A 15583-nucleotide genomic window follows, 5' to 3' on the forward strand; every position below is an offset into this window, starting at 1 on the left:
CCTAAATAAATACAGCATTCATTCAGCTTCTCAGATCAACTGCAGACATAAGTGCCATACAAAGTACTTCTGGACGTGAAGGCATATTTAAGTAGTTTGCAGCAGAATTCCACAGTCTTTGCACTGTTGCATGATGTGAAGTGGCCACGATGATTTCAGAAAAAAGTAATAGTAAAATTGCAAAGTAAAATAAGATAAATAACTATGACCCTGATTAATAACTCCATTAATGACTGACCTATTAGTTATAAGGTACTGTAGTTTAACTTGGCCCAACTAATTTACTTATAAAAGATACTTCAGTAGCTATAGCATTGATGAGGGCGAAATGGTTGTTTATACTTTAAAAATTAACACTTTACCCATAAATAACAGATTTAATTTACTCTGAAAACTAGGAAAATATATACTGACTATTGTCTCTGTATAAATTGCTGCAGTTTATTTTGATATAAGAGGAAGTCCATATTTTGTAAACGTTTTCAAGTTTGTTAAAAGAAATAAACCAGATCTTAATCAAATATGTACACCAAACACAAAATTGCAACAATATACAAGTGACATATGGTCACGAAGACGCTACAATGATCTGGCAAGGATAATCAAACAAGATGTGGCAGACTTTACAGGTCAGGTTTTATTGCTTCCTTGTTCAAAACAATAACTCTCAAGGCTTTTGAATGTGAAAAAAACGGGACATTTAAATAGCTGTAACAGGAAAACTTATAATGAAGAAAAACATGCATTAACTGCTTTGCCGGTATGTACTTTCATGGGAATCACTTCAAGTCAAGCAGTCTTACTCTGTCAAGTAATTTCACCAGACCACCAGTTCAAAATGCTCAACTCTTAGATAGCTAATACAGATATAATGGTATATAAAAATGACAAATAGAATATACGAGAAGCTATCACGGATAGTAATTTTTGTACTAATATAGACTTGTTGGGGGAGTGAGGGGTAGTGCATACAGTGCCTTGAATGATATGTTTTATGGGACGTAGCAATTAAGGATTGCAGCAGCTTCTCGAACAGTTCCATCCTGTTCATAATACTAGGCATGCAGTTAATTCTAATAGTCAAGCCTTCTCCATCATGAGGCTCAATACTACACAGTATTCTAGAAGCTTTGTTCCAGCTGCGACCAAGTTGCGGAATGATCTTCCTAATCGAGTAGTTGAATCGGTAGAACTTCATAAGTTCAAACTTGCAGGAAATGTTTTACATAAGTCTTCTTAGTTTATATATGAAATATCTGTTTTGATGTTACCGTTTTCAAAATATTTTATCAATTATTATTTCTCACATCGTTTATTTATGTCATTTCCTTTTCTCATTGGGCTATTTTTCCCTGTTAAAACCCTTGGGTTTATGGCATCATGCTTTTCCAACTAGGGTTGTAGCTTGGATAATAATAATAATAATAATAACAATAAGAATAACCACGATGTCTCACTTTTTACATTTGCTCCATTCTCTTAGATCTGGTCCTATGCAGCTGTCCAAATTCGTTAATTCTGACTTACTCCAACGTTAATCCTTCGAGGATAATTCCATTTACCCTTCCAATAAGTCTACAAATCATTTGGTGGTTTGATTAAACTACTCAAAAAGGAAGCAATGAAAACTAATCATGTCTGGAAAGCATGTTTTTATTTTTACATAAGGTTTTACAATCTGTCTGAGGGATATTTTTAGGACTGTTGAATTCTATTTACAGATGGTTATTATTCTATCCAAAGTCGAAATCTTGATCACAGGAATATTTTGGTATAGGAACATTTAAAATTAAAAGTAATTGAAAATACTACAACCAAGACCTAATAATTGTGATATGGCAATAAGATGACATATGGCTAATGACTACAAATACAGATATAACAGACATTTCCTTCCAGTGCATATATAGTAGATGTCTCATTGAATGCAATACCTCTATGATTTTATGCTCTTACAACACAGAATGTCTATAATAGTTGCACTTGCACTGTCTCTGACTTCTGTTGATGTAGCTTTTGTGAATTAAACAATTTGTTTGTATGAACAATCTTTACAGATACAAACCAAACAAAGGATGAATAAGATACTTTAAAAAAAATCGATCAAAACTACTAGATAAAATGGATGATTAACATCATCTTCACAAGGACAATATCTATCACTTTTGTTGACGGATGTTTTACTGTTACTAATCCAAACTAAATTGTGCATTTTGAAAGAACAGTTTGAAATACCTTCAGAACTCCAACTTAATCCCCTCTCTCTCTCTCTCTCTCCACCTGCTTCAAGGTTATTCCGGAAAGAACCACAACAACGAGAGCAGGAGACAAGTACATCAAGAGCTCTTATACTTGTTCTAAGGCTTCATCATCTCTGAGAGTGATGGTAATGCCATCTGTTCCTATCTTTGGTTCCCTAAGTGATTTATAACAGTCGGATATTTTGTACCTCATACGTGCCTCCATTCCTTAGGCTAAAAAATAAAATATTAAAAATCTCTCATTATGGACACTCATTACATATACTCCAGACAAGAGAGGTATGAACAAGGAGAGAAAAAGTAGAAAAAAATAAACAAAAAGAAGATTTAACACACATCAAAAGCCCTTATTAGAAGCTTCTGTATCACGACAATCTGTTGAATATGTTTCGGGACAATCACAGTTTACTATTGGTTTAGAAATCTGTTTGAGTATAACTAGAATACACAGGTAATGTTGACATCACAGCAAGTCAGTGGATGATGATGATGAGGCATCTGGGGCTTCACAATTAAAACAAACCAAACCACTCAGTGAGATCAAAATTTCTTATTTTGGCCAAGTCATGGTAGGAGACTAATTCTTCTGTTCTTCAACGGTAAAGAGCCCTGGCGTTAATTTCGTAGATCTCCTCTTTCGTTTTGATTTCAAAACCGCTATATCTGGCTGAGCAGAGGTGTATTTCATGTGAGCCTGTGTGCTAACTTTAGTCTGTGCGGTCTTAGAGGGTAACTGACATTGGTAACTGCCTGCAACTAGGCCATTGCTTCTCCCAACAAGGAATAAAGACAATGCCAGTGAAACAACAGACAGTCATTCCTCAAGATATCAATAAGTGAGGAAGTATAGGTCCTACAAGTCTTCTCTTAAAAATTATGAAGGTAAAATATTTTTTAACTTTTTGACACTGAAACCCATATGTAACGGAAAATATTACACGAATGATCAAAATGTTTTCTTAATACAGTAGCATTTATGCATATGAAAGTATTATGGTAAAGATCCATAACTTTTCAGTGGCCTTTTCTCTTAATACAATCCCCAAAACTAAAGTAAATGCAATCACTAATTTCAGGTTTAGAAAGAAAACGCAATCAAACTTTTGGAAGAGCAACTCGATTCCACCGAGGCAAGTAAGCCACCAAATGTAAGGATGAAAACCTAACCTATCCTATAAGTATAACTGACCCTTATAAATAAGCTATTAACTATTATCCACTAACTTAACTACCCTGTCTTTTTCTTTTGCCTCTTCTTCACTGTAACTCTAAATATTTCTTTATGTTTCACTTGCCTATTATAGATGTTTAGACACCTGCAGTTTCAAGTTTCCACCATCTGAGGTGAGCAATGAGTAGTAACTTATCCTCACATTAAGAAAGAAAGTAAGTACTTTGCATCTGTTTGACACAAATGGAATGATTAGCAAAACTATATTGGACTACAGCATGCAGAGCTATAATTGCCAAAACCAAAAATACTAACCATAACTAACAAATGGTTAAACAACAATAAATACTATGAACACCGTAATCTATCAAGCATGGACTGCCAGAACTATAAATGGCCAATATGTAAGTAACAATATCAGTGAAACAGTGCCTCATGCACAAGCATTTATTAATCCCAAAGTAGATGCACTCATCCCTTTATGTTCGCATAAAATGCCTATCACAACATGCAACGGCTTCCCTGTCTGAAAATTACATCTGGTAGCTTCTACTAAATCCACAAACTAAACATTCGCTTGGAAAACCAGCTTTCCACGAACTTTCCCTTTTGAGAAAGGCAATGTCTTACTGCCATCAACACGGCATAAATCATCACAATTTAGCAAAGGTACCTCTTACTAATGAATCAACAATAAAATCTTTGGTAAATGAAAATGGCAGGCAAGGCTCTAGATATCGACTTAATTCTTAGCAGTACATCTACACGGAGTATTTTAACCTTCATTACTATCATTATGCTTTAAGTAAGGTACTGTTTAAAGTACGAAGAATAAGAAACAAGAAAAAAAAAAATGTGTGCCACATATTCTCACAACCATAAAGGGATCACTCATAACTATAAGTTGTTAATACGAATTACTGAGCTCTTGATCTCGAGTACACTGATCATCCAATGATTAGCTCAAAGTAGTAAGTCTCTCTCACATGCAATACTATACATAATGTGATACAAGTGCTGCTTGAATTCAACCTTTGGAATCACATGCTGTGCAGAATATACTGTACTGGTTATAATTCTGATACTTGAAACAAAAGAGAGAAAACTTCTAAATCAATGACACTGAGCATGTGTGTTTCAAGCTAAAGCAGGTCTTGATTTGCATTTCACAAATGATGAGATTCATCACAAATTTCCTTTTTTTTTCAAAAATGGGTGACATTCCTCCAAGAAAATGAGACAAAATTCCAAAGTCAACCAATTGTAAAAAAAATGATTTTATTGATGCCAATACACTACTTAAAGCTTACAGCACCTTATCATTATATGTTGTCTATAATAAGATATATGAAATGCAGTCTGCATGCAATAAAACTATAACATGCATTAATATAGATTCTAAAACGTGGTTTTAGATAAGAAAACACACATTTAGCTCAGTGATAAGGAGATAAGTCAAATTTACTATGGGAAGGGTGCAATTGCTTGCTACCACGGACTTCTCTGATTCCAGATGGTTTAAAGACGGAATGTGAGAAACAAACAAGTCATGAGACTTGGAGGGATTCACGGACACCTCCGCATTGAACTACCCATGAAAAGACAAAATTTCCAATTAGATAGTTTCAACCTCTCCAGAGAAGGTCTTTTCCTAAATAAAAACACTTTCTATATAAGACATTAGTGTATAAACTTTGGAATCATACAAGGCACTATTAATTTCTAACAAAGCAGACTTTCTTTTAAACATGAGCAACACCAACCACCTGATGCAACAAGAAAAGCACTCAAACTACAGAGAGAGAGATTTCCTAAATATAAATTAAATGCTGCCATACTATAGCCATAAAGACCATTATTAATGCAAGACCAAATCCATCAAGAAAAAGGTCGAGGGGTCAGAGAAATAAATCACAGACAGCTGATGACTAGTGTTCAAATTCGTAGCCTGCGTTTCATATGGTTTCCTATGAATCATTAACAGCCTGTATATTTACATGGTTTGCCACAAAATAGGATTACAATACAGCATACGCTTGGAGCAACTATCATAAGGAATTACTAAAGTAGGCAGGAAATAAAATACGAAAAAAACTTTCACTCTGAATGGCATAACTAAATCTTTGAAGAGGAATATCAATAATTCATATCACACAGCTTTTGAAATGATTATCTCAGAAAAGAAAATTTTGGAATTGGACGTCCATAGACGTAACCCATATGGCTTCGTGACCTGCTACTCTGAAAAGGAAGACTCGGAATGCTATTACAAGAGAATACTGTATAAATACATGCAAAAAAGGGCACCCGTTTCATGTGCAAACCACCTCATGTTCTCCAAGAACTGTAATTGCTAAAGAACTACAATAGTGTGTGTGGGTGTGTATATATATATATATATATATATATATATATATATATATATATATGTATATATATATATACCAATGGAATGATCTAACCTATGAAAAATAATGTACTGTATACCATTTTTGGAGCCACTCATAAAAGTAGTGATGGAAGAGTTAAAATCTTTACTATCCCAGCGAAATTCCTTTCCTAGGCATAACATCTGAGCAACGATGGATGTAATTGAAACGCTACTGCATTTTTTTTCAAGGAAAAAAAAAAAATTGGGACTTCCCCTTCAATTCTCTGACTTATGGTGACACTGTCTTGTCAGTTAGCCTTTAACACCATCACATAAATGGAGATCACTTGTAAACATAAGTTCTACGCCCACTTTTTAAATACTTTTTCCACAAGTACAAAGAACTCACCTTAATATCAAAGCTCTATTAACTTCCACTTCAACTTGTACTTAAGTCATCAGAAAATAACTATTATAAATACTGATTCCATATGAAAGAAGAACGTAACTAGCCTGTTCGAAATGTATGGTTGCTTAACAAGTTTCTACTGCTTCTCCTTGCAGTATGTTTATATATACTGTATATATATATATATTTTTTTTTTTCAACCATCTGCATAAAAGACAGGTTAGTTTAACCTAAACATGAATAACGATAAAAAAATTCAATGACAAAATATACAATAATCTCATACTGGCTCTAAATTTTTTTTTTTAATTTTTCAACAAAAAATTTGAGGTTTCAAAAAGATACGGATGAAAAAAATGATCCTACCTTAGCATCAGTATGATCAGCACCATTTAAGTAACAATGAATAGTCTGCCTTTACATAAATCTGACCCACTTTTTTGTTTTTGTTTTTTTTTCACCAGGTTTTGATATTTCTTTATAGGAAGGAGTGTTGATGAAAATAAAAAAATTTGTATAAATTTTCTCTAAGACTTATCACGGTAACGAAGGCCAATGCAAGTGCCATGAAGAATCAAAACACTCTTTCCTATCCAATCCTATTCAAGGCACGTGAAAAAAAGCCTTCCTTTAAAAACCTGGTCTCGGTGGTTGCTTTCATCACAGTAGACCCTCGTTTCCCAATTTTTCAGGATGAGTTTCTCCAGCCAAGAAAGAAAAAATCAAGATAGAGACTGACAAGGAAAAATTTTTATAAATATATACATCACTGAGTCATACTGTATACAGTATAGGAGAAATGTGTCTTCAGACTTCAATAGATGGATCACATAATAAATGACTCTTAAGAAGTGACTGGATTGCAAGATTGGGTGACGCGTGAACACAGCTACCGGCCGCACTCGGTAGGGCGCAAAAGCCGAGATGTGAACAAGCCCACGCACCTTGACAAAGGGAAAACTCATACCCAATACCCGTTCACACTAGGAGGCAGGGAATACAAACGCCAGCTGACATACATACACGTGAACTAAAACCTTGCCCAGAATCATCTCACAGAAAATAAGGTGTGGTGTGTACTGGAGGAATCACTCTCTTGTCATCTGGGACAGCATCGAAGAGCTTGGCGTGCTTTTCGCTCGCTGACGTAAACGAGAGGATGGAGGCTACATTTCCTGCTCGGTAACAATAGTTAGGTGCTGACCAGACTGTAACTAATTTTCCCTCAAACATATACTTGATGCCTGGAATAGAAAATAACTATTACTACAAAAACATTTCATATATGTTGCCAATTGAACTACTCCCTGAAAATACATGAAAGCTTGTTACATGAAATAATAATGGGATGTACAGTACTAAGGAATCCCGTTTTTTGCTCTTGTTGGACATTCATATCAGTAAAGGGATGAGATTGCCACCAGTTAAATGACCTCTTATTACGGGCAGGATTGAAAAGAGAATCATCCTGGCATTCTCAAGTGGGATTTCAACAGAAGACTGGAAAGAACTCGTTTTGTCTATTCAAATAAAGGGTAAATCTAGTATAAAAATATTAAGAGGATTGCCAAGAAAACAAAACATATTACTGTACTACATCATATTCTCAAACTTCAATACTTCGAGATGGTATACAGACTACTGTATAAAAATCAAGACTTACAATGACTCTGAGACGTAGAGTTTAATGCGGTTATAGAATACGTATCCCAAAATCACATACAGGAATTATAAAATACTATGATTTGTGTTGAAAGCTGGACTTGTTCCACAGAATGATTTTCCATACAATAAGCTATATGATATATTCACTTCTTTATGATGTGGCAGAAATAAATGAAAGAAAACTCCAAATTGCTTCAACACTTCACCCGCAAATCTACTAATATCAGTAAAGCAGAAACTAAAACAATACTTACAGTATACAGAGGAGTTACGATAGTACAATAACTGGATTAATAACTTCAAAAGAATGCCGAGAAAATTTGGAAAACAAGATAAAATAACTTTCCCCCCAAAATGAATGAAATTACTTAGAAAAAAAAAAGTAAAATTGGCTACGGTCATCAATAACTCTCTCGGCAAACACTCATAAAATCATGTCATCAATACACTAGATGGGTTCATGTAGTCAACTCAAAAGTTTCTTTTAGCGCTTGCATCTTATTCTGTTGGCGTAGCCTAACACCGTTGATTATCATTAAGGAATACATAATGACGGCATCGAAAGGCAAAATTAACATTCACTGTCCCAGCATAGAAAACAAAGAATAGTGGCTGACTTTGTCCAAAAAGTATTTGCTAGCATTTAAAACAATATCTGTGTATTTAACGTAATAAAGCAAAATATGAAATTTATTATGATTACTCCTTGAACTGTTCTTGCTGTTAAGAAATAAGCTTAAAATGAAAATAAACGTAGTATATTCACAAAAATACAACTAATGAAAAACACACAGCGTACCCGAGTAAGGATGACAGTAAATATACAGTAATAAATAGTAAACCGCCTCATTGCTGTTGAGACAAAGAAAATAAAAATACATGTGAACACAAGACAAGACTGAAATATGAATAAAAGTATTTCTATGCCAATTACTGGGTTCTCATTGTCCTCTAATTGTCTGATCTGGATATGGCAGGTTGGTGGTGATATAGTGGTTGATCGGAGGGGGATGAACAGCAGTGCAAGTAGCTTTTTTTTCAAGTTATTATTCTGAGGTCATGCAGTTGACAATTCTGAATGAATAGCAATTTACTTTTCTACTGCAGTTTATGGAAATAATGACAAAAACTTTTTCAAGGTAAGATTCGTGGAAATAATGACAAACTTTTTCAAGGTAAGACTCATGGAAATAATGACACACTTTTTCAAGGTAAGATTCATGGAAATAAGGACAAACTTTTTCAAGGTAAGATTCATGGAAATAATGACAAACTTTTTCAAGGTAAGACTCATGGAAATAATGACACACTTTTTCAAGGTAAGATTCATGGAAATAATGACACACTTTTTCAAGGTAAGATTCATGGAAATAATGACAAACTTTTTCAAGGTAAGATTAATGGAAATAATGACAAACTTTTTCAAGGTAAGATTCATGGAAATAATGACAAACTTTTTCAAGGTAAGATTCATGGAAATAATGACAAACTTTTTCAAGGTAAGATTCATGGAAATAGTAAAAACCGATGACCGCTGGTAATTGAAAACTTCAAATGCAAATCGTGAGAGCGATTCTGGTCGAGTTGTCTAACCCTTTCAATCCCAAGCCCTCGCCAAGAAAGGTTACTCAAGCTCCAGGCCCTTTTACGGAACATTTTACTCGACTCGCCTTAATAAAAAAATTACTAAAGCTAGAAATTTGCAACGTTTTCCAAAGTATAAAGTGTAGAGAAATAATATTTCTTGGAGTCTCTCCTCTGGCTTATATCGCTTCTCCAGAAGCTTGGTTTATTGACCTTTACCCGTGAAAGAAAAAATAGAATCTCTCATTCTTTTCTTTCAAGTGACACATGTCCCTAGTAAAGCACTAATGAGACAACAACAGTCAATGACAAGAAGGGTATTTTTGTTATTTTTGTTTCTGTCGCCATTGGTACAAGTCCACCTACCACTCTTCAAAATTTACTATTTTCGTTTCTGTCGTCATCGGTACAATTCGACCTGCCCATTCTCAAAATTCGTTATTTTTCTTTCCATTGTCATCGGTACAATTCGACCTACCCATCTTCCAGATCATGATAAGGTTTTATTGCATTTCAAATTACTTTCCTCTGAATTTGTTGGTAATTTCTGCAGGGGGATAGTACAGTACTTTAATTTAAATTACTGTTGTGAGGAGTAAGAGTGCCTCACCATTTCTCACAAGGAAAGTATGTTTCAAGTTCAGGAATACTAATGACACTGACATTTGTTTCAGGGAAAGACCAAGAGAAGATTAAGCTAGATGACTAGAGTGGGGATGATGATAAACATCATTTGGAATTCAAGGTGTGATTGTCAGATCGGGTCTATAAGACCAACTCCAATTTTCAAGGGTCAATTTTGGGATTTAAGGGTTGTCTTATATGCAGGAATATACGATAGTTCTTTATGCATATTGCATAAGATTTTCATATTTGGATTTCTGTGTTGATGAAGAACAGAAAAGAAGACGGGACCAGACAAGTTACCAGCAGAGATTTGGAAGTACTGTATTTGGGTCAAGACAAAGTAATGGTGCTTTATAAGCTGCTAAATGCTATTCTGAAAGGTGGAAGGATGCCAGCAGCTTCGAGGAAGAGTATTTTGATTTCCATTTACAAAGGAAATGGAGATGTAATAGTGTTTAAACTATAGAGAGATAAAAGTACTGTCTCATACCTTCAACACCTGTGAGAGAATCATAGAAGGAAGAACAAGAAAGTAGGTGCATATTTCAGACATCAAACAAGGTTTCAAGCTAGGCAAGAGCACAACAGATGCAATATTTTCTGCACGACAACTAACAAAGAAATATAGAGGGAAGAAAGAACTTGTATACGATATCTACTAATATGGAAAAGACATATGACCGTGTGCCACGAGAAGAGATTTGGAGAAGTTTAAGGGCACAAGGAATACGTAGAGTAAATGTAAATCTGGTGAGAAATATGATCAAAATTGTTCAACAATAGTTTGATGTGAAGCAGGAGACTGCATGGTATTCAACGTACAGGTAAGCCTTCACCAAGGGTTGGCCTTAAGCCCATTTTTATTCACTCGGCTGCTGGATATACTTACAGAAGTTCTGAGATGTGAAATCTTCTGGGCAATACTGTATGCAGATGATGAATATTTATGTGCACCTGATGATGAACTAGATATTAAAGCCGAGGGACGGAGGGACTATCTGGAAGAGAGGGGTCTGAGAATAAATAGAATCAAGACTATAAGAATGCACTGTGAATTTGAGGAAGCAGAAATGGAAAGAAAGGAATATTTGGAGATTGATTTTTATAAGGACATCTAGAGCCAATATGAGTCTCTTCTCTGTGGAATAAACCTTTGTAGAAAGGATTGGGTTACTCTTAATAGAGAAAGAACTAGAGTTAGAAGGACTGGAGACAATCCTTATAAGTGGGGTCTCATACCCTCTGCTGAGTGCCCATGTGGATATCCCATCCACAAAATGGACCACATACTTTGAAGGTGTGCACAGGGACCAATCTGTACAGATTTAGATCTCTAGGAATGCAATCAGGCCATTATGCAGTGGATATAATATTGGCACGATAAGATGATGATGAACAGCAAATCTGAAAGAAAAATGTCTAAAGCTATCTTGTCTAGGTGAATACTGAAGCGAGGTGAGAGATGTTCTGGAAGACACTCACTTTTCAAAGGCACGTGTTGCAGAAGTGTATCTGGATGAGGTGCTCAACGGAGAAGTGCATCTGGATGAGGTGCTCAAGGGTGAAACGCATCTAGATGAAGCGCTTCTGGGTGAGCAGCATCTGGATGATTTGTCATCAGGAGACACTACTTGGGTTGAGGAGTGCTTGAATGAGGTACGTCTGGGTGAATATCTAGACGAGGCGCATGGATGATCTTCCTCTGAAGAGGCAGCATCTGGCCAAGGTTCAGGAACAACCTAGTGAGTCTACTCCAAAGAGCTACGCTATGAAGGAGAACTCCTTCAACAATGGCGAGTCAGGCACTCACTCACTTCCTTGATACTTCATCTGGGAAGCAGGAGCTGTGAGACACTTCTTCTGAAGGTGAATTGGTGACCTCTAAAGGGTTCTCAGCAGACACTGAAGGTGGTCACGTCAAACCAAAGAAAGGCCACAGTAAACGCAAGGCATCATTAACCTGAAAAGAAGGCTCCCCTTGAGGACTTCCCTAGAGTTAACAGATGGAACCTCTTGCCCCAAGGATTGCCTCAAAGTTGAAAGGTCACTACTCTTCTCCCATTGACCCTTAGAAGAGATCAAGGGACAGAGGGAAGAATACTGGGGAGGGAGGAGTACTGGGGATGGAAGAAGGCAATCGGATCTTCTTTGACCTCGAGGATGACCCCAAAGGCAAAGAATCCCTTTTTGACTTCTTCTTTCTCCTCCTACCATACGTTTCCCACTGGGAGGGCGACTACTTCCAACACTCTTCACAGTGGGAGGCCTGACTGCAGCCATGTCCTCTGTTGGCAGGGCAAAGCTGATGGGGATTCATAGCTCTTGCACTCATAAATGTACCGAAGGTCTTAGGCTACACCTCAGGACACTTCCGCATGCCTGTATACATCCTTGGCAAAGACACAAGTTGCTAACTCACTGGAAAAAAATGAAAAGCAAAATTAGAAAGTCTGCCAATATTCACTGCCCTACTGATGGCTGGAATCAAAGTGGTTTGTCAGTAAGTACTGGACCAGTAACTTCTCACCAGTTGTTGACACCTTGTTATAATTTTCAATTGCCATATTCCACCTTTGCTGTTCTCATCCTTCTACGTAAAGGATGATGGTTTGTATTTGTGTAGGAACAAAAAATATAAATATAAATAGGCTCGTCTCTCTATACAGTATCCAGCCCTATAACACAAAATCCAAAAGCATACTAACAGCAACTGTTGCAGGTTACACACGTGTCTGATTCATGAGGGCATCCAAGTCATCTGGCTTCATACTACTGAATCAGCAAACCCATTCTGAAGCATCAATTACTACCAACGCTTCATTATATCCATTACAATATTTACTTTGACATTTCAAGACCTGGTAGGATTTCTTTCAATTGCAATTCACAAATTGAATACAAACCAAACTTTCAGAATGACAGATATGATTTAGGAAAGGAAAACGCCAATGTCTCATATTCTAAATGTGAAGGGCATACGGGTGATATTATATTGGGGATATTAAATGAAAATAAGTATTGTATTGAAGTGATGTTAAAAACAAGTTTTTTCTACTCAAACCACACTTAAGATTGTGAAAGCTTTATCAATAACGTATAACACAAGGCACAAAATTAGTGTTGTTCTATTTCAAATAACTCTCAAGAGGCAATCAACTCTTTAACCTAAAACCTGACATCCACACTTTTCCTTACCTTCATTAACAAGTTGGTGAGCTCTACAGATGAGTTTTAAACTATTGGTATCCATAAACTGATGAGTAACTTTAACACCAAAGAGCCAACCTGCTCCCCTAGGAGACATGGACCATGTATCAATTTCCTCTGGATCACTCCACACTAAATCACAGAAGGCACCTATAATAACAAATCAAAATTAGTGAGAAAAAAACAGAGTACAAATACAGCACATTAATAAAATCCGTACCGAGTTATTTGGTAAATAAAATTAACAAATGCTCTCACTTATAGTAAATTTAAAGCAATGAAAAATACTATAAATAAATGCTACTACAAATTTAAAACATTCAATAAATATTGTGGTAATTAAATTTTTCATAATGCCTTCAATGCCAGGTGACACTCAAAAGCCACTAAGACCTTACAACACACTTTCTAAAAAAAAGTATACTCTCCTGTATTGGTTTCTACAAAGGACAGCATTCTTGTAACAATACAGAAATACTATTATCATCATCCAAACTACGCAACACCCATTCTTGGAAAAATTGAATTCTACAAGGCCTAGGGGCTCTAAATAGGGCCAAGCAACCTAGTGCAGACTAGACACAGAAAATTAAAGAATACATATATACCAAGGCACTTCCCCTAATTTTGGGGGGTAGCCGACATCAACAAATGAAACAAAAACAAAAAGGACACCTCTACTCTCTACGTTCCTCCCAGCCTGACATGGGACTCAACCGAGTTCAGTTGGTACTGCTAGGGTACCACAGCCCACCCTACCCCGTTATACATCACAGATGAAGCTTCAAAATGCTGAATCCCCTACTGCTGCTACCTCCGCGGTCATCTAAGGCACCGGAGGAAGCAGCAGGGCCTACCGGAACTGCATCACAATCGCTCGCCATTCATTCCTATTTCTAACATGCTCTCTTGCCTCTCACATCTATCCTCCTATCACCCAGAGCTTATAAGAATAACTTATATTAAAAAGTTGTTAACTAAAATTCCGAAGAGATAATTATATTTACCTTTATGTGGAATCTCCTGATTTCTATTTATTGTTCTAATTTGATCAAGGGTGTTAATTTCTGGAGACAATCCCCCATGGACGCAAAATATTTCACAATCAATAATCTGAAAAGGAAGAGAAGATATATTTTCCAGTTTCCAACATCCCACACAAAATGAAAATGGCAAATGCAGTAAGATAAAAAAATTTCCATTTTAACTTGTATTTTTTCTTACTACAGTATATAATGTAACTCCGAGTACTGTATGTCTTCAGAGAAGCTCAGGCCACACATGGCCTCTGTGATTAGATCCACTTAACCAACTATGAAGGTACCACTTAGCAGGAGCATACTATTGCTCCATCCAATAGAACCATCCATCCAAGGAACCGAGTGAAAAAAAGGTTAAAAAACCCTAAACATAAAAGAATTTAAAAAGTTGAAAAAAAAAAACCCCACTGAAAACATTTTTAAAAAACTACAAAAACACTGAAAAAACGTTAACAAACAACGAAAGCTACTGAAAAAACTACGAAAAAAGCGAAGCTCCTATATGACCAGCCCCTTCATAAACAACTTCCAAAAGGATGCATCCAGTAAAGAGAAAAGGGAGGAAGAGAACACTGGTATTCTACAAGTTTCACCTTCAGGAGCACATCATGCATGCCCAAAAGATGACGAAAATCCCTACAGTAATGGGTAGGAAGGAACGAACAAACACTCGTGCCGCAATGAGAAATTCCCTGATGAAGGAAATTTTAAGCAAACCAAGTTCACTCTAAGATGAGTTCATCATCTCTTTGATCAGCAGCGCGATCTCTCAGTACTGGAATTGTGTACAGCAGGGTTGCCAGGTTAGTCCTTTTCTGGGCAAAAAACTCCAAATTTGTCCTTTTTTTCATGCTAGATACCTAAATTTGGCCTTTTAAAGCTGCAGTTGATCAAGTGTTGGCCTTTTCTCATTTGGAAAACCTAGCGACCCTAGCGTACATTGCCACACTTCACAAGATACACGACATAGGGGACAGGTTTATATCCCGAAGGAACAGGTTTCACTTTTACCATTTGCATTTCTTCTATGCATGTCTATTGTTAGGTGAAAGTGCTCACAAAGCAAAATAAAACAAAAATTTACCACAAGCAAAGTAAGAAGAACAGATCCAAGTTGGAGGAGTGTAATAACTATGCCCATACTCTTTGTAGACAAAGACAAGTGATGCAAAACACCTGGTTAGGCAGGTAGCTCTCCCCCTTCCTTTCGCTAACTACTGCACCCACTGCATCTAACAGATCTGGCTC

The 15583-nt window shown here is 36.3% G+C and overlaps 1 protein-coding gene across 1 annotated transcript in view; it reads right to left on the reverse strand.

Moving 5' to 3' along the window:
• Positions 1–1637: 1637 nt before the first annotated feature.
• The window catches only part of PpV (Protein phosphatase V), a 43569-nt gene continuing 29623 nt past the window's right edge, over positions 1638–15583 (reverse strand). Inside the window, exons 5-7 of the mRNA XM_068384341.1 lie at positions 14303–14408; positions 13284–13445; positions 1638–7456 (exon numbers count right to left, since the gene is read on the reverse strand). Coding sequence (XP_068240442.1) covers positions 7266–7456; positions 13284–13445; positions 14303–14408 — 459 coding nt within the window. The 3' untranslated portion in view covers positions 1638–7265. The remainder of the gene's footprint in view (positions 7457–13283; positions 13446–14302; positions 14409–15583) is intronic.

Source organism: Palaemon carinicauda, chromosome 12 (assembly GCF_036898095.1).
Source record: "Palaemon carinicauda isolate YSFRI2023 chromosome 12, ASM3689809v2, whole genome shotgun sequence".
Classification (NCBI taxonomy): Eukaryota; Metazoa; Arthropoda; class Malacostraca; order Decapoda; family Palaemonidae; genus Palaemon; species Palaemon carinicauda.